Source organism: Coregonus clupeaformis, chromosome 31, assembly GCF_020615455.1.
Source record: "Coregonus clupeaformis isolate EN_2021a chromosome 31, ASM2061545v1, whole genome shotgun sequence".
Classification (NCBI taxonomy): domain Eukaryota; kingdom Metazoa; phylum Chordata; class Actinopteri; order Salmoniformes; family Salmonidae; genus Coregonus; species Coregonus clupeaformis.
The window spans coordinates 20,714,426-20,741,457 of record NC_059222.1 but is presented as its reverse complement, the minus strand read 5'-3'; the positions used below and the strand labels follow the sequence as shown (position 1 = coordinate 20,741,457).

At 42.8% G+C, this 27,032-nt stretch overlaps 1 protein-coding gene across 2 annotated transcripts in view; it reads left to right on the top strand.

The window, feature by feature from the left end:
• Positions 1 to 25,325, top strand: part of LOC121547219 (BTB/POZ domain-containing protein KCTD5) — a 40,001-nt gene extending 14,676 nt beyond the window's left edge. Inside the window, exons 2-7 of one of the 2 annotated variants that reach the window (XM_041858373.1) lie at positions 15,533 to 15,641; positions 15,793 to 15,884; positions 17,848 to 17,943; positions 18,127 to 18,228; positions 21,017 to 21,142; positions 24,886 to 25,325. In XM_041858373.1, coding sequence (XP_041714307.1) covers positions 15,533 to 15,641; positions 15,793 to 15,884; positions 17,848 to 17,943; positions 18,127 to 18,228; positions 21,017 to 21,142; positions 24,886 to 24,915 — 555 coding nt within the window. In that variant the 3' untranslated portion in view covers positions 24,916 to 25,325. The remainder of the gene's footprint in view (positions 1 to 15,532; positions 15,642 to 15,792; positions 15,885 to 17,847; positions 17,944 to 18,126; positions 18,229 to 21,016; positions 21,143 to 24,885) is intronic. The other variant, XM_041858374.1, reaches the window with a different exon arrangement.
• The last annotated feature ends 1,707 nt before the right edge of the window (positions 25,326 to 27,032 follow it).

The window sequence follows — 27,032 nt, the reverse complement described above, 5'->3', positions numbered from 1 at the left end:
TGATTGGACATAATGTGGAAAGGCACACGCCTGTCTATATATGATCTCACAGTTGACAGTGCATGTCAGAACAAAAACCAAGCCATGAGGTCGAAGGAATTGTCCATAGAGCTCCGAGACAGGATTGTGTCGAGGCGCAGCTCTGGGGAAGGGTACCAAAAAATGTCTGCAGCATTGAAGGTTCCCAAGAACACAGTGGCCTCCGTCATTCTTAAATGGAAGAAGTTTGGAACCACCAAGACTCTTCCTAGAGCTGGCCGCCTGGCCAAACTGAGCAGTCGGGAGAAGGGCCTTGGTCAGGGAGGTGACCAAGAACCTGATGATCACTCTGACAGGGCTCCAGAGTTCCTCTGTGGAGATGGGAGAACCTTCCAGATGGACAACCATCTCTGCAGCACTCCACCAATCAGGCCTTTATGGTAGAGTGGCCAAACGGAAGCAACTCCTCAGTAAAAGGCACATGACAGCCCGCATGGAGTTTTCCAAAAGGAACCTAAAGGACTCTGACCATGAGAAACAAGATTCTCTCGTCTGATGAAACCAAGATTGAACTCTTTGGCCTGAATGCCAAGCGTCACATCTGGAGGAAAAGCTGGCACCATACCTACGGTGAAGCATGGTGGTGGTGGCAGCATCATGCTGTGGGGTTGTTTTTCAGCAGCAGGGACTGGGAGACTAGACAGGATCGAGGGGAAAGAGCGAGGCTATATACAGGGGGTACCGGTACAGAGTCAATGTGCGGGGGCACCGGTAAGTCGAGGTAATATGTACATGTAGGTAGTTATTAAAGTGACTATGCATAGATAATAAACAGAGTAGCAGAAGTGGGGGAGGGGGGACAATGCAAATAGTCTGGGTAGCCATGATTTAGCTGTTCAGGAGTCTTATGGCTTGGGGGTAGAAGCTGTTTAGAAGCCTCTTGGACCTAGACTTGGCGCTCCGGTACCGCTTGTCGTGCGGTAGTAGAGAGAACAGTCTATGACTAGGGTGGCTGGAGTCTTTTTAGGGCCTTCCTCTGACACCGCCTGGTATAGAGGTCCTGGATGGCAGGAAGCTTGGCCCAAGTGATGTACTGGGCCGTACGCAATACCCTCTGTAGTGCCTTGCGGTCGGAGGCTGAGCGGTTGCCATACCAGGCAGTGATGCAACCAGTCAGGATGCTCTCGATGGTGCAGCTGTAGAACCTTTTGAGGCTCTGAGGACCCATGCCAAATCTTTTCAGTCTCCTTAGGGGGAATAGGTTTTGTCGTGCCCTCTTCACGACAGTCTTGGTGTGCTTGGACCATGTTAGTTTGTTGGTGATGTGGACAACAAGGAACTTGAAGCTCTCAACCTGCTCTACTACATCCCCGTCGATGAGAATGGGGGCGTGCTCGGTCCTCTTCTTTTTCCTGTAGTCCACAATCATCTCCTTTTGGCTTGAGCACGTTGAGGGAGAGGTTGTTGTCCTGGCACCACATGGCCAGGTCTCTCACCACCTCCCTATAGGCTGTCTTGTTGGTGATCAGGCCTACCACTGTTGTGTCATCGGCAAACTTAATGATGGTGTTTGAGTCGTGCCTGGCCTTGCAGTCATGAATGAACAGGGAGTACAGGAGGGGTCTGAGCACGCACCCCTGAGGGGCCCCCGTGTTGAGGATAAGCGTGGCGGATGTGGTGTTACCTACCCTTACCACCTGGGGGCGGCCTGTCAGGAAGTCCAGGATCCAGTTGCAGAGGGAGATGTTTAGTCCCAGGATCCTTAGCTTAGTGCTGAGCTTTGAGGGCACTATGGTGTTGAACGCTGAGCTGTAGTCAATGAATTGTATTCTAACATAGGTGTTCCTTTTGTCCAGGTCTGAAAGGGCAGTGTGAGTGCTACGGTTCGGTAGTCATTTAGGCAGGTTACCTTAGTGTTCTAGGGCACAGGGACTACGGTGGTCTGCTTGAAACATGTTGGGATTAGACTGACAGGGAGAGTTTGAAAATGTCAGTGAAGACACTTGCCAGTTGGTCAGCGCATGCTCGGAGTACACGTCCTGGTAATCCGTCTGGCCTTGTGAATGTTGACCTGTTTTTAAAAGTCTTACTCGCATCGGCTACAGAGAGCGTGATCAAACAGTCGTCCGGAACAGCTGATGCTCTCATGCATGTTACAGTGTTACTTGCCTCGACGCGAGCATAGAAGTAATTTAGCTCGTTTGGTAGGCACGTGTCACTGGGCAGCTCGCGGCTGTGCTTTCCTTTGTAGTCTGTAATAGTTTGCAAGCCCTGCCACATCCGACGAGCTTCGGAGCCGGTGTAGGACGATTCAACCTTAGTCCTGTATTGACGCTTTGCCTGTGATGGTTCGTCGGAGGGCATAAAGGATTTCTTATAAGCTTCCGGGTTAGAGTCCCGCTCCTTGAACGCGGCAGCTCTACCCTTTTAGCTCAGTGCGGATGTTGCCTGTAATCCATGGCTTCTGGTTGGGGTATGTACGTACAGTCACTGGAGACGGCGTCATCAATGCACTTATTGATGAAGCCAGTGACTGATGTGGTGTACTCCTCAATGCCATCGGAAGAATCCCGGAACATATTCCAGTCTGTGCTAGCAAAACATTCCTGTAGCTTAGCATCTGCTTCATCTGACCACTTTTTTAATTGACCGAGTCACTGGTGCGTCCTGCTTTAGTGTTTGCTTGTAAGCAGGAATAAGGAGAATTATGGTCAGATTTGCCAAATGAAGGGCGAGGGAGAGCTTTGTACGCGTCTCTGTGTGTGGAGTAAAGGTGGTCTAGAGTTATTTTCCCTCTGGTTGCACATTTAACATGCTGGTAGGAATGAGGTAAAACGGATATAAGTTTCCCTGCATTAAAGTCCCCAGCCACTAGAAGCGCCACCTGAATGAGCGTTTTCCTGTTTGCTTATGGCCGTATACAGTTAATTGAGTGCGGTCTTAGTGCCAGCATCGGTTTGTGGTGGTAAATAGACAGCTACGAAGAATATAGATGAAAACTCTCTTGGTAGATAATGTGGACTACAGCTTATCATGAGATGCTCTACCTCAGGCGAGCAAAACCTCGAGACTTCCTTAGATGTCGTGCACCAGCTGTTGTTTACAAATATACATAGACCGCCACCCCTTGTCTTACCAGAGGCTGCTGTTCTATCCTGCCGATACAGTGTATAACCTGCCAGCTGTATGTTATTCATGTCTTCGTTCAGCCACGACTCTGTGAAACATAATATATTACAGTTTTTAATGTCCCGTTGGTAGGATATTCGTGCCTGTAGTTCGTCCACTTTATTATCAAGTGATTGTAAGTTTGCCAATAGGATCGATGTCAAAGGCAGATTAGCCACTTGTCGCCGGCTCCTTACCAGGCACCCCGATCTCCTTCTGCGATATCTCCTTTTCTTTCTGCTGCGAATGACGGGGATGAGGGCCCTGTTGGTTGTCTGGAGCAAATCCCTCTCGTCCGACTCATTAAAGAACAATTATTCGTCCAGTTCAAGGTGAGTAATCGCTGTTCTGATGTCCAGAAGCTCTTTTCGGTCATAAGAGAGGGTAGCAGCAAAATTATGTGCAAAATAAGTTACAAACAATGCGAAAAAACACACAATGGCAAGTTTGGTTAAGAGTCCATAAAACGGCAGCTATCCCCTCCGGCGCCATCTTCCTCTGGAGGGAACTGAAAATAGCTGTGCAGCGATGCTCACCATCCAACCTGACAGAGCTTGAGAGGATATTCAGAGAAGAATGGGAGAAACTCCCCAAATACATGTGTGCCAAGCTTGAAGACTCGTAATCGCTACCAAAGGTGCTGAAACACAGTACTGAGTAAAGGGTCTGAATACTTATGTAAATGTGATATTTCAGTTGATTTTATTTTTAGTTAATTTCTACGCTTGTTTTTTGCTTCGTCATTATCGGGTATTGTGTGTAGTTTGGGGTGGGGGGGACAATTTAATCCATTTTAGAATAAGGATGTAACATAACAAAATGTGGAAAAAGTCAAGTGCTCTGAATACTTTTTATTTTTTAGGGGGTAGATCAGCTTTATTGCAGATAGATTGTAACTTCCATCAATGTAATTGTCTGCATCACTTCCAATCCCCCATATGTTTTTTTTCTCTCGCATATATATTTCCCTTTATTACTTTCCAACCCCACCATCCCTTCCCTAATTGGAGTAAACTAGTGAACAGGGCTCTGAATACTTTCTGAATGCACTGTAAGCTGGTAGCATAGCTAGCGTACAGAAATCGGTGGCAGTAGTCAGTCGTTTTTAACTGTAATCCTGTTGATTGGTGACGATGGATTGAACATTTTTTTTTATTTGGGTTGGCGTCCATACAACCATTACACTCCATTTCTTTCCTCAACATGTGAAATACACATAAACAATAGGCTAAATGTAGTCTAATATCGCACACGGCATCTCGTCCCCCACACACTTCCATTGTTGTGGTTGAGTTCCATTGACTTCTTTACTGCATCTATTTGACCGTTAAGAATCATAACACTATACAGCCATCTGCCTCATCGACGCGTGCGTATCATTTTTCGTGACGTTGTCAGCCAACCCGTTTATAGACTTCAGTTTGAGTGCTTGCATGAATGAAAATTCTGGCCAAGTGTGGTGAATTTCCTATTCGTCTGTTGGGCATAGAGTAAGAAGCAGTTGTGTACATGGGCAGCTCCAATTAGTGGGATGCTGCTCACACATAATGATAATGATGATAATAATGAACTGTTTTTCAAAGTTGACTTGAGTTAAAAGGTCCAATGCAGCTGTTTTTATCTCAATCAAATCATTTCTGGGTAACAATTTGAAGTATCCTACTGTGATTCGTTTTCAATTAAAGTGGTCAAAAAGAAACAAATACAGTACCTTGCAAAAGTATTCATCCCCTTTGACGTTTTTCCTATTTTGTTGCATTACAACCTGTAATTTAAATGGATTTTTATTTGGATTTCATGTAATGGACATGCACAAAATAGTCCAAATTGGTGAAGTGAAATGAAACAAATTACTTGTTTCAAAGAATTAAAAAATATATATAATGGAAAAGTGGTGCGTGCATATGTATTCACCCCTTTGCTATGAAGCCCCTAAATAAGATCTGGTGCAACCAATTACCTTCAGAAGTCACATAATTAGTTAGATTGCACACAGGTGGACTTAAAGTGTCACATGATCTCGGTGTGTGTATATATACACCTGTTCTGAAAAGCACCAGAGTCTGCAACACCACTAAGCAAGGGGCACCACCAAGCAAGCGGCACCATGAAGACCAAGGAGCTCTCCAAACAGGTCCGGGACAAAGTTATGGATAAGTACAGATCAGGGTTGAGTTATAAAAAAAAGAAATCTAACTTTGAACATCCCACGGAGCACCATTTTTAAATCCATTATTTAAAAATGGAAAGAATATGGCACTACAACAAACCTGCCAAGAGAGGGCCGCCCACCAAAACTCACGGACCAGGCAAGGAGGGCATTAATCAGAGGGGCAACAAAGAGACCAAAGATAACCCTGAAGGAGCTGCAAAGCTCCACAGCGGAGATTGGAGTATCTGTCCATAGGACCACTTTAAGCCGTACACTCCACAGAGCTGGGCTTTACGGAAGAGTGGCCAGAAAAAAGCCATTGCTTAAAGATAAAAGTAAGCGAACACGTTTGGTGTTCGCCAAAAGGCATGTGGGAGACTCTCCAAACATATGGGAGAAGGTACTCTGGTCAGATGAGACTAAAATTGAGCTTTTTGGCCATCAAGGAAAACGCTATGTCTGGCGCAAACCCATCACCCCGAGAACACCATCCCCACAGATGGTATGGTGGTGGCAGTATCATGCTGTGGGGATGTTTTTCATCGTCAGGGACTGGGAAACTGTTCAGAATTGAAGGAATGATGGATGGTGCTAAATACATGGAAATTCTTGAGGGAAACCTGTTTCAGTCTTCCAGAGATTTGAGACTGGGACGGAGGTGCACCTTCCTGCAGGACAATGACCCTAAACATACTGCTAAAGCAACACTTGAGTGGTTTAAGGGGAAACATTTAAATGTCTTGGAATGGCCTAGTCAAAGCCCAGACCTCAATCCAATTGAGAATCTGTGGTATGACTTGAAGATTGCTGTACACCAGCGGAACCCATCCAACTTGAAGGAGCTAGAGCAGTTTTGCCTTGAAGAATGGGCAAAAATCCCAGTGGCTAGATGTGCCAAGCTTATAGAGACACCCCAAAAAACTTGCAGCTGTTATTGCTTCAAAAGGTGGCTCTACAAAGTATTGACTTTGGGGGGGTGAATAGTTATGCATGCTCAAGTTTTCTGTTTTTTTTTTTGTCATTTCTTGTTTGTTTCACAAGAGAAAATATTTTGCATCTTCAAAGTGGTAGGCATGTTGTGTAAATCAAATGATACAAACCCCCCAAAAATCTATTTTAATTCCAGGTTGTAAGGCAACAAAATAGGAAAAAATGCCAAGGGGGGTGAATACTTTCGCAAGCCACTGTAGCTTCTTAGCTGGTGGTCTGAGTGGGGAAAACTAGCTGTTCTTGGCAGAGGTTTGGAACTCTCTTTCCTATTGATCTATGAACTAATTTACCGCCTGGTGACGTCACCAGTCAGTCTGTATGGATGCCTTCTCCCTCCTACTGGCTTAGTGTTCCAGCCTTTTCCAAGTGTGGTGAGGCGCTAACAACTGGTAGCCAAGGGATGAGGTCACTCGCCTCCCTGAATGGGCTGTGTTGGGCGAGAATCAGGGGCCTCTGTTCGTCCATCTGCCAGCAGCAGTGTGTATTTCACTTCTCCCTGCCTCCCGGCACTGCTTCGTCAGTTTAAAAGCAGCCGTGTGTGTGTTTCTCTCTTACTGCTCCATCACAGTCCATTGCTCTCATCTAGCCTACTAGCACTGTTAATCTCCATTACCCCACATTCCCTGGATTTGCTGTTGTCTCAGTTCCTTTCATATTTAAATGTATCATGCAAATCTCCTAATCTCTCAATAGCCTAAATCGGTGTGGTTTACCCAAATGTGAACAGCTGATCATAAATGGAGCAGGCCAGCCCAATCCCCTGCCTAAGTGCAGATTGGGCTCTTAGGCTAATGCGCTGCATATACCTGTCTGGCGGAAGGTTTGACTAATAGTCTACTTCAATATAAAAATATATATTCCCGACAACCATAGTCAGCCCTATAGCCAACACCTATTAAAAAAACAAAAAACAAAAACATGAATTAGTGTGAGGCAAGGGTTTTTTGTCACGTTACACAACCCTGCATGTATGAAAAATTTATGTACTCACTAACTGTAAGTCGCTCTGAATAAGAGCATCTGCTAAATGACTCAAATGTAAATGTGAACAGGAAGCACCAAAGATTGATGGCTAATTCAAGTGCTCGGTTTTTGGCCGACGCAGTATTGTTTCCCACCTCAGGAAATGAGTGGCTTGGTCTTCAGTCATCCAGGCTGACTTGCTTCAGGATGAGCTCTGCATTATTCATGTTAGCTAGACTGTTTTGCACATTGTGGGGTAAGCCAGGGAGAGAGTGTGTGGAGGGCGAGTAGTACACTCATGCAGTCAGGACAGAGGGATTGAGCCAGCAAAGTGTGTGTGTACAGTACCAGTCAAAAGTTTGGACACACTTACTCATTCAAGGGTTTTTCTTTATTTTTACTATTTTCTACATTGTAGAATAACAGTGAAGACATCAACAACTATGAAATAACACATCGAATCATGTAGTAACCAAAAAAGTGTTAAATCAAAATATATTTTAGATTCCCTTTGCCTTGACAGCTTTGCACACTCACACCAGCCTCATGAGGTAGTCACCTGGAATGCATTTCAATTAACAAGTGTGCCTTGTTAAAAGTTAATTTGTGGAATTTCTTTCCTCCTTTAATGCGTTTAAGCAAATCAGTTGTGTTGTGACAAGGTAGGGGTGGTATACTAGTGCTCTGGACAGCCCAGCCATTATGGAACTCTTAACGGCCTCGTTATGATGGGAAAGCTTTCAGGGGCTTCTAAAAGTAGCTGTTAATTTGAAACCTTAATGAATGTGTACCTTGAAAATGGTCAAAGAAGCAGAGGAAAAAACCCCAGAGGCAAGGTCCGACTACCCAAAAAAATGACACTGTTTAATGTTTTGAAAATTGATATGGTTCAACGTAGTTTTAATGTCACGTGCACAAGTACAGTGAAATGCCTTTCTTGCAAGCTCTAAACCCAAAGATGCAGTTATCAATGTAGTACAAAAAAAACAAAACAAGGTAGGTGTACAGGATGTGTGGATTATTTAGCAGTTCTATTTGACAGTGAGTTCTTAGTTGTACTCCTAAGGGGCATCAGCTCCTACCCTACAATGATCAGACTTCCACTAAGTGCTAGCTTCAGTCTTGTGACTTCTAGAAAGTATATTCCCCTGTTCAGTTCTGATATCTGTAGCTGCTTACTCTGATTCAAGTTCTCTAGCTGCCTTTTTATTTTTTTATTTAACTGATGCTTTAAATGTTGGTGCAGCGATATTTGAACTTCTACTTTGAGCTTTCAAGATCTAGGCATTTTTTTAAAAGCTCCAAACGTTTGACTTTCATGTCGTTGAAGGGTGGGCCACAGTGGTATTTCCTGCAGGAGGATATGTATTGTGTATGGGAGAACGATTAGGGAATACTTTAAGGCTTTCCTCTCAGATCTGTATTCCCCCCTTCTATTTACACATTGTTTTCCCTCCTTATGTATTTGGGTTTGTTGTTAAGCACTTTGGTCTTCTACACTGAACAAACATGTAAACATGCAACAATTTCAAAGATTTTACTGAGTTAGTTCATAAAGGAAATAATAAATTCATTAGGCCCTAATCTATGGATTTCACATGACTGGGAATATAGATATGCACCTGTTGGTCACATTGTTTTTTTGTTTTTTTAAGTAGGGGCAAGGATCAGAAAAACAGTCAGTATCTGGTGTGACCACCATTTGCCTCATGCAGTGCTACAGAGTTGATCATGCTGTTGATTGTGGCCTGTGTAATGTTGTCTCACTCTTTAATGGCGGTGCGAAGTTGCTGGATAATGGAGGGAACTGGAACACTCTCGTACACGTTGATCCAGAGCATCCCAAACAACATGCTCAATGGGTGACATGTCTGGTGAGTATGCAGGCCATGAAATAGCTGGGACATTTTCAGCTTCCAGGAATTGTCTACAGAACCTTGCGACATGGGTCTGTGCATTATCACGCTGAAACAGGAGGTGATGGCGGCGGATGAATGGCACGACAATGGGCCTCAGGATCTCGTCACGGTATCTCTGTGCATTCAAATTGCCATTGATGAAAGGCAATTGTGTTCGTTTTCCGTAGCTCACTTTGACATCAGCAAACCTTTCGCCCACACGACGCCATACGCGGTCTGTCACCTGCCCGGTAAAGTTAAAACCGGGATTCATCCGTGCAGAGCACACTTCTCCAGCGTCTATTTTTATCCAATGTAAAAACCACAATTTCAAATATTGGTACATAAGACCGAATTGAGCCGGTCACATATTACCACCACACAAAAATTCCATGTGACCGTTGAGTCAAGGTAAACTTATTTTATGCACTCTGGACATGCTTTGGTAGTACCCAACATGCTAACTACCATCAGGTCCTAATGGCCTGGCACTAAGGGCGCTATTGTCCCTCTAACCACTCTGACATAAATGCAAACGAAAATCACATCAAACACTTATCAAAACAGCAGGCTTATCATACTTTTAAAACTCACATCACTGTGATGATCAATTTGAAGAAAGAAATTCAACAGCAGGTTGAAACAGTGTAAAACATGGTTGTTGTGGATGTTGTTTCAAAGCCTAACACAACGAAATGGACAGCGCTTTCTAAGTTGATGATTAATTCAAAACACCCATATTAGCGCTTATGCATAGACTTATGAGCCCAAGCCTAAAAAAAAACATGATTGTGCGGTTATAGAATATAGTCTACGCATATTACCCATAGCAGAAAAACATAAAACAAAACTGATTTTAAGATGTCTTTGGTACATAATTGATCTAGCCTTTACACCAAAATTAAACAAATTTGAGTAATCGCCTTTTGAGTGTGGACCGTATTATTATGCATACTGGATGGACTGGTTACCTTATGCTACGCTCCAACATGTATATCCATGAGTCTGGGAGATAACGTATAGCCTGGTCAATGCTGTTGGTTCATTGATTGTGCAGGGCGGCTTACAGTTCACAATTAGTGAATTTGTGTTTTGAATGGCATAGTAATGGAGAATATATTTTGTTTTCATAATTAATTGGGTGACACATTTACCTTCAGCTATACAGAATATTTCACCACCATGCGTTGCCATTTCCTTTCTCGAGTGCGTAGACTGGCTGTCAACAGTTTAGTGAAATATGTTTCGTTGCGAAAACATGTTGCTATCGATGTTCCCGAACAGATTTCACTTGGTTGCCATATTAAGCACTGGGTAGCTACAGGAACAAGTTTGGAGAGCCCATGGCATATAGAGTTTGGGCGGAATATCACGTGTCGGGCAGCGAGAGCATGCTCCTCAAACAGTGGTTGATGCATGGAGGTTAATAAGTGTTCTTTATATTTATTTCTCAGCTGCTCATTAAGCACATGCTTCGCTATAAACCCGAATTAGCCTACAAAACGGACCGGTGGGAAAGCCCAGCCTCCATTCGCTATTAGAGTGCATACAGATGTCATGTAATTTTTTCCCCTGCCCATTTGATAATGGGCCATTCTAAATCTAAACAAATTGTACATATTCGGAAAGACAAGATTCAATTGAGAATAGTATGAGAACAGCCGTGCAGCCTGAGGGCAAGGAACAGAGCGCAAGCTTATTTTGCTACTTTATCAAATCATCAATAGCCTAAAGTCGCACCATGCAGCCCATATGTTTTGATTTCTAAGACCCAGGTCTGTATCATTCACAACTAAAGTTGCCAAATAACTACATCTAGCATATAGGACCGGGTTATTTTTTTTATTTTTTATGTTCACTTTTACGCTCAAAATAGCCACTTCATATGCGCACTCGCTCAGTAGGTCTAATGGGAAGAATATCCTTTATTTTATTCAAGCTGACAAGTTCAATTCTATTCTTCTTACTATAAAATAAAATAAAATGTCACGGGACTTTATAAGCATATCTTGTCAGCTAAATTAACAAGCCAATGGCCTGGAGCATAACCAGATAACGTAGTCCCATGTAGCTCAGTTGGTAGAGCATGGCGCTTGCAACGCCAGGGTTGTGGGTTCATTTCCCACGGGGGGCCAGTATGAAAATGTATGCACTCACTAACTGTAAGTCGCTCTGGATAAGAGCGTCTGCTAAATGACTAAAATATAGGCCTACAGTAGGCCAGCTCCTGTTCTGTTCTTCTGAAATAAATGTTCTTAATATCATGTTTCTTTAGACATGACTAAAATAAATAATGGATTTATTGTGATGGTGTATATTAAATTGATTTTATTCAAGTTTTTTTTTAAATGAAGATGTTCCGAAGGCACGCATCAGAGGCTTGTATGTGTGGAGGCCTGAAGATGCTAAACGTGTTTGTTAATTAATGTTCAATTACAGTGAGACCAGCAGGCTTTTGCATGACAAAAACCAGCTGACAAATTTCATGACCCCCACAGCTTTATATCTGGCCTTTCTTTAGATGAAGGTGCAGCCATTGGGGACCTCAAATGGACTGGGCATACATTAATAATGTTTTCTGTCCTTCAAGAAGGTTTGATGGGAGTTTTAAGTTACTCCCACAATTGCATGATGTTGCATTATTCATTAGACTTGTCATAGTCTTTCTTTGAATATCCTTGTGCGTTTTCCACCCGAGCTCATTCAAATGTCATCTTAAGTGACTTTTATGGTATCACCTACCCAACGTTCTTTGATGCTCCCCATCAGCATCTTACTCTTGCAACAACAGCCACTTGTGATCACTTAATTTAGCTGATTCAATGATTTCCCATCCCATTCTATATCACTACTCGTCCTCTGTTACTCCCTCTCTCCATTTCCCTGTGGTTTTCTCCCTATTCTCTCGTTCTTTCCTCCCCTTCCCTGTGTTTTGTTGATCGGCGCTCCCCCAGCCCCCCAGAGAGAGGCTCTTGTTTTTCATTAAAACACTGTGCCCTTTGTGTGTTTGGTCCACATCAATCACGAGCCACTGCTCCTCTAATCACCACTCTCCCAGGAACAGGGTCACTCCAAGTGGGGCCTCACCCATAGGGCCATGAGGACCCAGAGGACCCAGCCCAAATGAACCAACTCAAGGCGGTCCCAGCAGTGGGTTAGACAGAAAGAGGAGTGTGGAGCTCGCCTCATTTGCAAATGTGCAGCATAGAGCTCACACACCGACGAGAGACAAACAATGTACTTATATGGCATCGCTGAGGCATGCTTCTACATCTAGGTGGCCTGTCTTGAAACTTTCTAATGAACCCTCATGGTTGCACATCGACAAAGTACAAACACGGCAATCGATGTATTCACTATGGACCTGGCTCAGCACTTAAGTCAGGAAGTGTTGTGGCAGTGCCGCTACACCAGAAGATGGAAGTCTTAACTGACCTATTTCTGTTCTCCTGTACTCTCCACCTGTACCTGTAGTTAAACTTTAGTGTCTGCAGAAGAGGAGTAAGAAACTGACTCACAGAGCATTTAGGCTAGTTCATAACCCATGGGGTCCAGTGGGGTATTTTTTGCCATGGAAAGGAGGCCAGTCAGCCAAGAAGGTTCAGGTTCAGCACCATAGAGAATGCTCTGAGACAGTTTCTCATTATAGGAAAGACTAATTGGGTTTCACAACGTTTGGTGCCAGTCTATCTGGTGACGGTAGCTGTGAATAGATGCCTCTGTGTCGGTTGGAGTTTACCTAGGTTTGTTAGACAGTGACCAAGGCCTGGAAAGTATGAAAGTGAAGCGTGTGTTCTTGCGTCAATTATGTTGGGATAGCTGCCGGTCTAGTGCCTCAGCTAATTTGTCTAGATCATTCCTGAAGCCAAATACTCAACTTCATGCAAAGTCACACATCCTGTTGCATTAAGTGGATTTGCACAACATTTGTTTTGGGTTTCACCCCCCACAAGTTTTTTGTGAATGACATCCACACACCATTTCCATTTAATCCTTACTTGAAATATATTTCTATTCTCTTCTCAGGGAACTGGTGTTAATTGCAGATTACTGACAAACTGTCTCAATGACTTCTGTGTTTTAATGTAATGAAGAGGGTGGTTGTGTAATTTGTTACTTCTTGTAGGCCTACAGTATGTAAGATCGTGTTGGGTTCTGCAGTCGTAATTGTTTTGCATTGAAGAGGGTGCAGTAGTGTTTTCCTCCGGATTCGGCCTCCTGTTCCAAATCTCGTTCTGCTCTAATTGTTTTTTAACCTCCCATTCCCCAAGGAGACTGATGCTCTAATCACAGTACTTACAGGAATATGGGATTGCCCACTGTTTATGAGCGCATGAGGATCAAAGCCCCAGTGATTGTGGGGATATAGGATCGAAACGATCATGGAAGGCCATGGTGTGTGTGACAACCCATGCAGGGATTATGAGCCCAGGCGCTTTCTCCATAATTGATATGCGCTTATGTTAGGGCTTCTACACTGCTCAAAAAAATAAAGGGAACACTTAAACAACACATCCTAGATCTGAATGAATGAAATCTTATTAAATACACATAGTTGAATGTGCTGACAACAAAATCACACAAAAATGATCAATGGAAATCAAATGTATCAACCCATGGAGGTCTGGATTTGGAATCACCCTCAAAATTAAAGTGGAAAACCACACTACAGGCTGATCCAACTTTGATGTAATGTCCTTAAAACAAGTCAAAATGAGGCTCAGTAGTGTGTGGCCTCCACGTGCCTGTATTACTTACTTTTTGTCATTTAGCAGATGCGCTTATCCAGAGCGACTTACAGTTAGTGAGTCATTCTTATTCTTATTATTCTTCTTCTTCTTATTTTTTTTTAAATACTGGCCCCCCGTGGGAATTGGACCCACAACCTTGCCGTTGCAAACGCCATGCTCAACCAACTGAGCTACAGTTGCCGGCCATTCCCTCCCCTATCCTGGACGACGCTGGGCCAATTGTGCACCGCCACATGGGTCTCCCGGTCACGGCCGGCTACGACAGAGATCTGTATGACCTCCCTACAACGCCTGGGCATGCTCCTGATGAGGTGGCGGATGGTCTCCTGAGGGATCTCCTCCCAGACCTGGACTAAAGCGAGACATGATGTCCCAGATGTACTCAATTGGATTCAGGTCTGCGGAACGGGCGGGCCAGTCCATAGCATCAATGCCTTCCTCTTGCAGGAACTGCTGACACACTCCAGCCACATGAGGTCTAGCATTGTCTTGCATTAGGAGGAACCCAGGGCCAACCGCACCAGCACATGGTCTCACAAGGGGTCTGAGGATCTCATCTCGGTACCTAATGGCAGTCAGGCTACCTCTGGCGAGCACATGGAGGGCTGTGCAGCCCCCCCAAAGAAATGCCACCCCACACCATGACTGACCCACCACCAAACCGGTCATGCTGGAGGATGTTGCAGGCAGCAGAACGTTCTCCACGGCGTCTCCAGACTCTGTCACGTCTGTCACATGTGCTCAGTATGAACCTGCTTTCATCTGTGAAGAGCACAGGGCGCCAGTGGCGAATTTGCCAATCTTGGTGTTCTCTGGCAAATGCCAAACGTCCTGCACGGTGTTGGGATGTAAGCACAACCCCCACCTGTGGACGTCGGGCCCTCATACCACCCTCATGGAGTCTGTTTCTGACCGTTTGAGCAGACACATGCACATTTGTGGCCTGCTGGAGGTCATTTTGCAGGGCTCTGGCAGTGCTCCACCTGCTCCTCCTTGCACAAAGGTGGAGGTAGCGGTCCTGCTGCTGGGTTGTTGCCCTCCTACGGCCTCCTCCACATCTCCTGATGTACTGGCCTGTCTCCTGGTAGCGCCTCCATGCTCTGGACACTACGCTGACAGACACAGCAAACCTTCTTGCCACAGCTCGCATTGATGTGCCATCCTGGATGAGCTGCACTACCTGAGCCACTTGTGTGGGTTGTAGACTCCGTCTCATGCTACCACTAGAGTGAAAGCACCGCCAGCATTCAAAAGTGACCAAAACATCAGCCAGGAAGCATAGGAACCACTCCTTTATTGGGGGTGTCTTGCTAATTGCCTATAATTTCCACCTGTTGTCTATTCCATTTGCACAACAGCATGTGAAATTTATTGTCAATCAGTGTTACTTCCTAAGTGGACAGTTTGATTTCACAGAAGTGTGATTGACTTGACTTGGAGTTACATTGTGTTGTTTGAGTGTTCCCTTTATTTTTTTGAGCAGTGTATTTCTTGATATACTTTGTGGTTTTATGTATTCTACGAACAGCTGTCCAGTGGATTTACTCTCTTTACTCAACTCGGTCTTCATCGTCCAACAACGGTGAATTGTGAGTCTTGACTTAATTATTTTCTTTCTGTTCCGTTTTCAGGATGACACTGGTGCATATCTCATAGACCGAGACCCCACATACTTTGGGCCGGTGTTGAACTACCTGAGGCATGGCAAGCTGGTGCTCAACAGGGACCTGGCTGAGGAAGGTAAGACTGGGCATGTGCTATGCATATTACTGCCAGGGTGCAATGTGAAGCAGTTGGTTTCCAATGTCAGCTCTCAAGTATCCTCTGTAGCAGTCTATTCAGTATGTTGATAATTTTTGCCAGGATAGATTCTAAACGTGTGTTTTTGAAGGTGTCTTGGAGGAAGCCGAATTCTACAATATCACGTCATTAATAAAGCTCCTCAAGGAGAAGATCAGGGAACGTGACTGCAAAACATTACAGGTGGGTGAACTTCTGAATTGACACATCCCACATTATTGATTTTGTATTCATTTATTTTAAACCCGTTATTTTATCTCTTTGGGGTTCCTGGCCTTGGCTGAGGCCACTGTTAGAATAAATGCACCTGCTCCATCCCATGCTTCAGTTCCCCACTGTGTGTGACGGGTTTCCATTGGCCTGCAATTGCTGGCAAAAAAAAAAAACCCAAGATGAAAGCCGATTTTAAATAAAACTGTTGCCCAAAAATGACCGGGAGAAAATAAATCCCATTGCGAAATGCTTTTTATTAATAAATTGCAATACCAGTCGATGGAAATACATTTGACCGTCATGCTTATTGGTCTATAGGTTAATTTGCATAATTTAGTGGAATTAAATTGGCCTGTGTGTATTTTCGTTAGTCCTCATGTAGGCCCATCTTATTTATCCAACACATCTATCACACCCGCACAGCATACAGAGCCTATTTTGAGCGGAATTTCTCCTGCAGTGCCTCAGCTGGTTGCTGCTGGAGTAAAACTTGCTTATATAAGCACATTCATTGCGGAACTATTTTAAATGCAATCGTGTGTTAAATGTTTTGGTGCATGATTAAAAAAAAGCTATACTTTTTATTTCTCAACTGGTAATCAATTTGTAAGTCGCTCTGGATAAGAGCGTCTGCTAAATGATGTAAATGTAATTGAAGCGGGCCTCCCATCCAAGTGCAGGACCAGGCTATCAGCGTGTCACCTACCACTTTACAATGTGAGCTGGAGGCAGTATGCATTTTGAAAACATACTTAATTGTTTGAAACCTGAATGTTTTTCATTTCATATTATGAGGCATGTCTTGCGTCAAAGTAGCCTATAGGCAAAATCTGACCATGGAAACGTGGAGGCAATTATTTCATGAAGACTTCATAGGCGGCTCGTGCTTTTCAAGTTTGGGGAAGGTTACAATTTGTCCTACCATTTCTACCGTTCTGCATGCCAGTTATGATTTTCATATGCGCATTTTCGTGGAACAGTTTCATTTCGATAAAAATGTTTTCGTTTCTCAAAATCATTGTCATGTAGTTAATCAAAGAAATCAGAATTAAAATGATAAAAAGTCAACTAATGGGCCGATTGTGCGCCGTCCTATGGGACTCCCGGCCATGGCCGGTTGTGGCACAGGCCGGGAATGAACCCGGGTCTGTAGTGACGCCTCTAGCACTGTGATGCAGTGCCTTAGACCGCTGCGCCACTCGGGAGGCTCAGGAACTATGATTTTAATATCATTCGCAATGGATGTTAAAAAAAACAACACTTTCCTACATTTCTGCTCAGGCGCACGCACTCCCTCAACATTATCAGGACATAGAAACCAGACACATGTTCATTGCTCAAATGAAGCACTCCAAAAAAATTTTGACAAATCTCGCAAACGTACCTTTACTTCCCTTTTGGACCCACCGCTATGCCATTTCTCTCCTGTTCTATTGTTTTTCATATCAACTTTCTTTCATTGTCCAGAAGCCAAAGGCACAATTCGAGTCATATTAGCAACCCATCCTAGTTGTTGCATATGGAACCGATATCCGGTGCGTCGTTTAGAATGGGCTTTTCCCGCGAATTGCATGTTGGCAAATGTTTGAAAATGACGTTTTATTGGCTGCTTCATTACATGAGTTGCATGTTCTGTTTCGCACATTAGCATAATCAAAATGTTTCTTCTGTCATTCTGAGCACCATGGGTGGACGCCCTAATGGGTTATGCACCCAATGCATATGGGTCCGGTAAATGTCTTAAAAGGCCGGTAAATAATAAACAAATAAAAAATCCTGGTCACGTTGGCCGGTGCCACATTTTCCTAACAGAAAGCCTGGTGTTTGTGTGTGGGGGTAGTGGAGCCAGAATGCACTCAACTCAAAAAGCCTCTTATTTTCTGCTCACTCTCTCTCTCTGCTCTCTCATCTCTTCTCCCTGCTCTCTCCCCAGGCTCCAGTGAAGCATGTGTACAGGGTGCTGCAGTGCCAGGAGGAGGAGCTCACCCAGATGGTGTCCACCATGTCAGATGGCTGGAAGTTTGAGCAGGTAACGCTGCCTCCCGCCACAAGGAGACAAATGTCCTGCTTTATTTGTACTTCCCTCGCCCCGTAATCCTCACGTCACCCCAACAATACAATCCATTAATTGGAAAAAAAAAAAAGTCTAAACAAATGTCAGTGTTTTATACGTAATCTGGGCGTCCCTCTGTGCTCTGATTGGTTGTTGCAGCTTGTCAGTATAGGTTACGGGCGGGCCCAGCAGTCAGAGTTTCTGCTGATTGTGTCAAGGGAGGTGAAGGGGGAGGAGTCTACTTTCCCAAACCACAGCGAGGTGTGTCCCACAATGTTCCGTCCACGGGCTGGTCACTGCATGTTTCCTATGTACCCATTCACAACCCTTTTGGCCTCTGTGTGTCCCAGCTCTATGCTCAGGAGGTGGCCATTTTGAGTTGATTTTAATTTTAAGATGTGTACTGTTTGTCCGACAAAGGACCCAAATGAACACGGCACCCTTTCTGTGTCTGTTGTTTGACTATCTCCTCCACCTTCACATTTTGTTTTCAAGTTGCTGGTAATACGCCTTGTATTTACATGTTTTTCTTGACGGTGTATTGTCTTAAGAGGATATTTTTGGGTCCATGTTTATTCTTTAACATAAGCTAGATGATGAGCGAAGGAACAGATTGAAGCCTGATTAGGCTATACGTTGTCATTTAACATGGATTGTGTTAGTGGTACGTTCCAAAGCACTTCGTTTTCCAGACTCACATTTGTCATTTTTGAGTTCAGCTAAAATGGTTAAGCACTTAAACACTCTTGAAAGAATTTGGGCTGTAAGTGTGTGTGCAAGCTGTAAGTGCAAGCTATAAGCGTGTGAGTGGGTACGCACTGAATGAGTCTCCCCTGGCCCCACTGTCCCTGTGGGGAGGGATGAGGGATCACTGGATCTCCCTGAGTGCTGGAATGATACTAATCGTCTTACAGGGGTCAAATGGGAAACCCCTTAAAACACTTACTTGACCTAAGCTTAAGGCTTTAACGCTCAGCAGCAGTGAGCCCAGTCATCTGGGGATATTTCAGAGCCACTCAGTCCTGGGTTGTGTTCATTAGGGAATGTTTTGCAACAGAAAATGAATACTTTTTTTTTTTTTTTGTAAATTTTATTTTACCTTTATTTAACTAGTCAAGTCAGTTAAGAACAAATTCTTATTTACAATGACGGCCTACACCGGCCAAACCCGGACGACGCTGGGCCAATTGTGCGCCGCCCTATGGAACTCCCAATCACGGCCGGTTGTGATACAGCCTGGAATCGAACCAGGGGGTCTGTAGTGACGCCTCAAGCACTGAAATGCAGTGCCTTAGACCACTGCGCCACTCGGGAGCCCAACTTATTGGAGAAGTTCAGATGGTACCGCCCAGTTTCACTCTATTTCTGACCTTTTTCTTCAATTCCGTGCTACCTAACCCGATCCTGGGCTGCCTTGGGGTTTCTAAATTCTCTTGCTGTGTCCACCGATCATCCACGCTAGATTGGTTGAGAAAGGTTCTTGAATCACATTGAATGTGTGTATGAATGCTATTTCAAAGTTACCTCAGAAAACAAGTGATTTGCAAGTTGACTGCACTTTAAAAGACACATTTGAGTTCAAGTGAGGTTGAGGTTTTGACCATATCGTTGGGCTTGAGTGGGTATTGCGATGGGTGAGAACTGAGAGACTGGTTGTACTTGGTACAGTAGCAGGTAGCTATAGTTTTGTGTGTATTGGGTATATGTTGTGAAATTGTTAGATATTACTTGTTAGATATTACTGCACTGTCGGAGCTAGAAGCACAAGCATTTCGCTACACCCGCTATAACATCTGCTAAACACGTGTATGTGACAAATAACATTTGATTTGATAACATTTAGCATCAATATAGAGTAGCTTAAAACTCTTGCCTCACACAGGAGGCATCTCTTGGCAACAACATGGTTCCTGCAGAAGTGGCTAATGAGGCTGCATGTCGAGACATGCACACCCACAGAGAACACTGTACAGTACACATACTGACTGGCTGAACACCAAAGTTAAAAGCATTCGACTAAGAGGAGGAATAGTTTGTCTGACGTTGTCAAATATGTATTTTGTAGGCCGAAGTACTCCGTGTTGATTTGCATGACATGTCACCTCACCGTCTGCATGTTTAACAATCTGTTATCCCTGTCGAAGTTGCTTTGTGTCCTTTTAAAGACCAACTCCAGCTATTTGTGAACTTTCCTGTTGAAAAATATATTCCAAGTATAAATACAGTACACTCACTTAATGGTAAATAAATTGGGTTGGTCTGATGGGTGCACTCTGACGTCTTCCCCCTCCCCCCTTGCTTGCGGGAACAATAAAGGACAAAAGAGGCAAGGCCCCAACCCCCCCCTTGATCCAGGAGGTGTTCTCTGCTGTTACCAAGCGAAACTTGATTTTGGAAGAAGCTAACCACTTAGCTAGATGGCTAACTAGGTACTAAATTAGCAAACGAAATGCACAACTGCGGAACATTTTAGCACATTTTTTTGACTGTTTAACTTAATAGTTATAGGATATCTAGCTGGCAAACATTTAGTTGTGAATTCCATACTGTAACTAGATCAGCTGGCTGCACAACAGTGAGGGACTCAAGGCTCCGGTCTCTCGTCATTGTGTGCTTGTAAACAAACACCACGTGATTGGGGACTACCGGTAAGCTTCATGATGAAACATTGTGACCGGTGAAATGAAGAACGCAATCTTTATCTCCTTACGTATTGCACAAGTTGACTGCAGGTATTTACTTTAAATGTAGCTAGAAATATTCAAATTTTATTTTTAAAAAACTTCAAATAAGTAGTTTTGACAGTATTGAAAAACCTTCCAGTGGTTAATTCCAAATACCCCGGTATATTGCCCAAGCCTATAGCCAATTCACCTTTTGTGTTCTGATCTGTTTCAAGGTCTGTGTTATGTGTTTTCTACCTATTATCTAATGCTTTTTATTACTGTTCAAACTCTTCACTTTTCTGTTATCTAAGTACACTGTAACCCACTTTCTGTCCTCATTTTGTCTCTGAAGCTAATTTTCTCTCTCTCCCTCTCTCTCCCAGCTGGTCAGCATTGGCTCCTCTTATAACTACGGAAACGAAGACCAATCTGAGTTCCTGTGTGTGGTCTCCAAGGAGCTGCACAACCAATCATACGGCACAAACAGTGAGCCCAGTGAGAAAGCCAAGGTGAGTGTAAACACCGGCAGTAAGCAAAGTGAGAATTCCATGACGAGCTTGTATGAATGGTGGCTTGTTCTGGATGTCTAAATGACCATATGGGACAGTGATAAATGGCCTTGGTTTTCTGATGTAAACGCTCATAGAGGAGTCCATTTTAAAGGAAATAGGCTTGGACTGCTGCACAGAGTAATTCATTGATGAATGAGAATTTTGGTATTTTCCAAAAAGTATAAAACATTGGTCAATTAGTTAGGTATTGAATTAGCCTTCAAATAATCTAGCCAAGTCCTTTTCATAGCAGTTCATTTTAACTTTCAACAATTTTGTATCTAAATCAAAAGGACAGTTCTGTAATTGTTAGTGTAAAGTTAAAGTCAAAGACCACACGCAGGCCTAAATGCATTTCTCCAGTTTTACAAGATTGATGTAATGTTAGATTTTACCTTCGACTGAAACCACCCCCCCCAAAACAATTATCCACATTAGGAGGACCTTGAGCGCATAGGCTTGATGATTAGTGGGGAAGTTCAGAGCAGCAGGCCTAGCTGTGGGAATTACTAGTCCCATCTGCAGGTCCCCATGTGGGCCCAGTCCTCCAGGGCACGCTTCACACTCACTTATTTTAATCAGGCTCCTTCCAATCCCAGACTTGGTAATTCTATTGAATTGTTGCAAATAGGCTGAGATTAAGGCCGTTTTCACACATAGTTTTGAGCTATAGTTCGAATCAGAGTTCAATTTATTTGTTGTATTGTATTTTCTTCATTTGGTTCGGTTGGTTTCATATTGCCAAATGTAAAACGAACTAAAATGCCTAAACAAAACCACATGTTCATGCAAGTCATTTGTTTATTGGAGAAAAATGCTAACGTTAAATCTGTCTGACTATCAAGAAGCATAACTTGTGTCCCAAACTTCATGACTTTCACTTTGGTCTTCCAACAACATGCGGGAGAAAACGGCAGAATAGCCGCTCTAACTGAGATTAATAGGCTATATTCAGTAGCCTGTATCCCAAGTAGGCTATAGCTTCAGTCTCCCCTAATCTGCATCGGATGCGCTCATAAATGCGGTGCTACTCAATGTTTCAGAGAGATCAAGTTATGGTAGGCTACTGCTTGAATTTCATCAAATGCTTGCAGTCAAACAACCAATAATAGGCCTACAGTATGAAAAATGTATGCACTCACAAAAATAAAACTGTCGCTCTGGATAAGAGCGTCTGCTAAAATGTAAATGTAAAATGTACTGCACGGACTGCATTCACACCTGCAGCGAACCGCACCATGGTACAAATGGAATCTGACCAAGACTGCCATTTTTGCGCAAACCACGGTGCGTTGTTTAGTGCGCTCCGGATAGTGTTCACACCAGTCCAAACGAACCGAACTAAGGGGGAAATCGATCCAAAACAATTTGGTGTGAAAGCCCCCTAAGAAGTCTTAGAATTCATTCAGATTTAAATATCACATGCATGTAATCTAGTTAATACCTGTTTTAGAGATGTATTTTCTATTGATAGGAATTTCAATGCATTTACACCACAGAAAGAGGCTTTTGACTTGAGTTCTTAAGAGGTTTATACACCTATTACATTTTTAGACTGAATGGACTTTGGTACGGTAGCAAAGCAATCACAGAGACCTCTTGAGAGAGGGCGTATCGGCTCGGTTGCAAGTGAATCTTACTAGATATGAAAGTAGCCTACCCTCCAACCCGTCAATGTCCAAATGTTGTGATTGTGTGTTGGACTAGTAATGGTCAGCAGCTAGGTTTCCATCCAATTGGTGACCGTTTATCATGCGAATATTCTAGAATCTGGAAAAAAATGAATTTTCCCATCAGATGTGTTTTTCATCAAACTAAAATGCTGTGCGTGATGACGTTGCGATAAATAGCAAACGTGCCCCATCTGGTTTTGGTGCATGCGCTCTTGACAACAGTTCACTGATAAAGTGGACGGGGTAGGTTATATGATGAGAGATGGATAAGAGCAATATCATTTTTATTTGATAATTGGCAGCCAAGCATAGCTCTTGTCACCAGCATTCAAATAATACCCTCTGTATTTATTAGAAAATGTGCATCAAGCTCATCACCGTCCATCACTTATCCACCATGAAGTTCATCATACCTTATTTCATCTGCCTATAAACTCTTAATGCTTTTGCATGTGGTGGTGGTAGTACAATGTAACATTTCATTGCGTGACTCCAAGTTTACTACTACATTATGGATTATTTATATCAATATTTGCGCGTTGAGTTTCCACCGCAAATGTCGCATAAAGTATTTCACCGACCAAAAAATTATCCCACTTTGTCTAGCATGTTTTGTCGACAATGGGACATTTTACACACATCTGCTGTTTCCATCTGCCCTGTTGTGAGTTTTTATGCGTCAGGTAATTCATTCGCATTAAATGGTTTGATGGAAACCTGATTTTAGAGCATAAAATCTTCCTTGGACTGATGTTAGTTAGTTAGTTAGTTAGTTAGTTAGTTGGAAGGTAAATGTTTTGTAACATTTACACAACCCCATCTGTAGTTCTTTACCCCTGACATTTTCTCCCCATTCATTTTCATTCTTGTAAGACTTGCCTTCTTCCTGTACCATTTTGCATGCTGCATGTTGCTCAGAGCGAGGACGACGAGACGGATTATGAAATGAATGACTCTGATTAGGGTTGAGCACTTATGACTCAACGGTGAGAGCTCAGCTCTGCTGCCCTCCTGACTCTCCTTTCTTTCGACTCCCTTACTCGTACCTTTTTTCTTTCCATAACTCCCCCATGCGTCTTTGCCCTGGTGTTTGCAACCCTGGCCCATGAGAGGATTGTGTCTGGGATTTTGATCCTGTCAGACTTTAAATCGCTTCGTCTTTCACACACACTCTCTAGGACCACGGTTGACTACACCTGTCAAGCTTTTCATTTAGCATGAGCAAATACACTGCGCATACCAAACATTAGGAAAACCTAATATTGAGTTGCACCCCCCTTTTGCCATCAGAACAGCCTCAATTTGTCTGGGCATTGACTCTGCAAGGTGTCAAAAGCGTTCCACAGGGATGCTGGTCCATATTGACTCCAATACTGCCCAAAGTTGTGTCAAGTTAGCTGGATGTCCTTTGGGTAGTGGGACGTTCTAGAAACACACAGGAAACTGTTGAGCGTGAAAAATCCAGCAGCATTGCAGTTCTTGACACAAACCAGTGCGCCTGGCACATACTACCATACCCCATTCAAAGACATTTAAATATTTTGTCTTGCCCATCTCCCTCTGTATGGCACATATACACAATATATGTCTCAATTGTCTCAAGGCTTAAAAATCCTCTAATTTGTCTCCTCCCGTTCAACTACTCTGATTGATTGACGTGGATTTAACAAGTCACATCAATAAGGGATCATAGCTTTCATCTGGTCAGTCTGTCATGGAAAGAGCAGGTGTCCTTAATGTTTTGTACACTCAGTGTATTTGCTTTGTATTGATGGCATGGTTAGCTTAGAAAACCCCTAAACATATCCTTTCGCCCTACTCCATTTTGTGTGTGTGTGAGACCCATTCCCAGATACCAGACTTAAAGATCACGTTCATTACTAATATACTGTATGCCTGTCATATTTAACTATGAGCCTGCTGTAGTCTAGTTTCTTATTTAGTTAGGTAATTGCAGGAATATATTTTTACATCTGCAGGAATATATTTTTACATCATTAACTGATTGAATTCCTTTTGCCTTTGCAGATTCTTCAGGAGAGGGGATCCCGAATGTGAAGGATCAGTATTACAAGCTCCAGGTATAACGATGCAAACATATCATTGACGAGGAAGAACCTTTCACACAACAGAGAAGACATTAGTCGAGAGGGACACACATTTGTTTGTTTTTCCTCCATTTTATTTTATGTAAATAAGTCTGTTTACAGACTTGTTGTGCCTGTACAGTTAAACTGGATTTTTTTTTTTGAATTAGTGGCAAGTTTTTTCCCCAACAAATTATGAATTATAATCATTTAAATATTTTATGCTATAAAACATGGCCATGGTCATACACTGCCAATGATTCACTCAGGGGCTACTTTTGAGTTTTTATTTTACCTTCTAACTCAAGGGAATCTTGTAAGGCAGGGTTCTTCAATTCCGGTCCTGGAGGGCCGAAACACCTCTGTTTTTCATCCTCTCCTTCTAATCAGGGGCTAATTCAGACCTGGGACACCAGGTGAGTAAAATTAACTACCAGGTAGAAATAAAAAAAACAAGTGTTTCGGCCCTCCAGGACCGGAATTGAAGAACCCTGCTGTAAGGGATCATGATGGTCTATCTATATTATCAAGCATAAACCGCTAAAACCTGTACTGTCAGTAGATGAAAATATTTTTTAGAAGGGAATTAATTGTAATGCCTCCTTAACTGGTTTATCCTCTGTATTCTTAGAGTGTACATTTTGTTTAATAAAGTGTTTATTTGGGGGTAAGCAATTTTTGGGAAGGTTGGGGTTTGCTAATGTTTTTTTTTATTTTTTTTTTAAGGTAATGGTGAAGGAATGTCTTTTAATATCCTTATGTTTTTTAATGTACATAATCTAAAAAATCCAATATTCATATTTAACTCAAACTGCATGTTTTGTACACTGTATAGTTAAACACAATGACTTCAAATGGAAGTTGTTGTACTGGATCTTACAAGCTAGAAAGTCTTGACAATGAAATGATGGTGACTCGAGTTTTGCAATTGTTTGTACAGAGGTCTCTGCATATTAAGATTTGTAAATCAGGATTTAAATTGTTGATGCTCAATATCTGTTTTACTTAGAACACACCTGGAACGTCTTTTGATATCCAATAAGAGGAAATATACCTTAGCTCAGACGTTGACTGTTATGTTGTACAAAGATGTATTTGTCTTGCAAGGCTACACATTCTTTGAGGCATTTTGTATTGTGTAGACTTCATACACAGCATTTCAAGCTCTACAATAAGAGGAACACTGTGCACAATGCTTTCCTTATCCTGCAACACTGTTAAGGGTAAATTCTGCATTTCAGGACACATTTTTTAATACAGAGAATTGTTTCTGGCCTGGGATGCGGTATTGCTCTGTTCGATATTTCTTTCACTTCTAACTTTTGATAGTGTTACCTTTTCCTATGCAGTGATGACCAAATACAATGTCTTATGTGCAGCTTAAACATGAACTTTTAGTGTCGGGATAAGAAAACATTTCGGGCGGCAGGCGCACACACTATATGCAGCAGGACACACATATTGACACTACTCCTTACCCACACTCTATCCACGTAACAAAGTTTAATATAATTAAAGGTTATATGCTGGATACATGTTTTTTTTTATACACACACAAGGGCTTTTAAAGTGGAGATGATGAAATCTGCAAAGAAGTTCAATCAAATAAGAGCGGGTGTTTGGCTGGCGCTAGGCTATGTTTACATTTGCTATAGTATGCTGACGCCTTTCAGAGATCTTGCACTCCCTCACATACCTTAACAGAGACTGACTTGTTTGACTGGAGCAAAGAAAACAAGCACTCCCCATTCCAGATTAATTTTAAACGCTTGTTAATAGTTACTGTTGTTAATTTATGTGAACATATCGTATGCATTTCAAAGTGGTTTGCTACCACTTCAATGTTAAAGTGCAGGTAATCTCTTGTGGACAGACTATGTAAACTTAAATGGTACTGCCCAAATTATGTGATATTTTAGTTTTTGAGACAATCTTATTTTTTTTCCTGTGATAGTGATTCTCAGTGGAATGGTGACTAGCTCAGTCGGCTTGATGAGGAGACTAGTTTTGTTCTCATGAGTATTGTTGCAGTGAGATTCTTAGTGTGTTTTTAGTTTAGTTTGCTTGGTTCCATCTTAATCTTAGCAG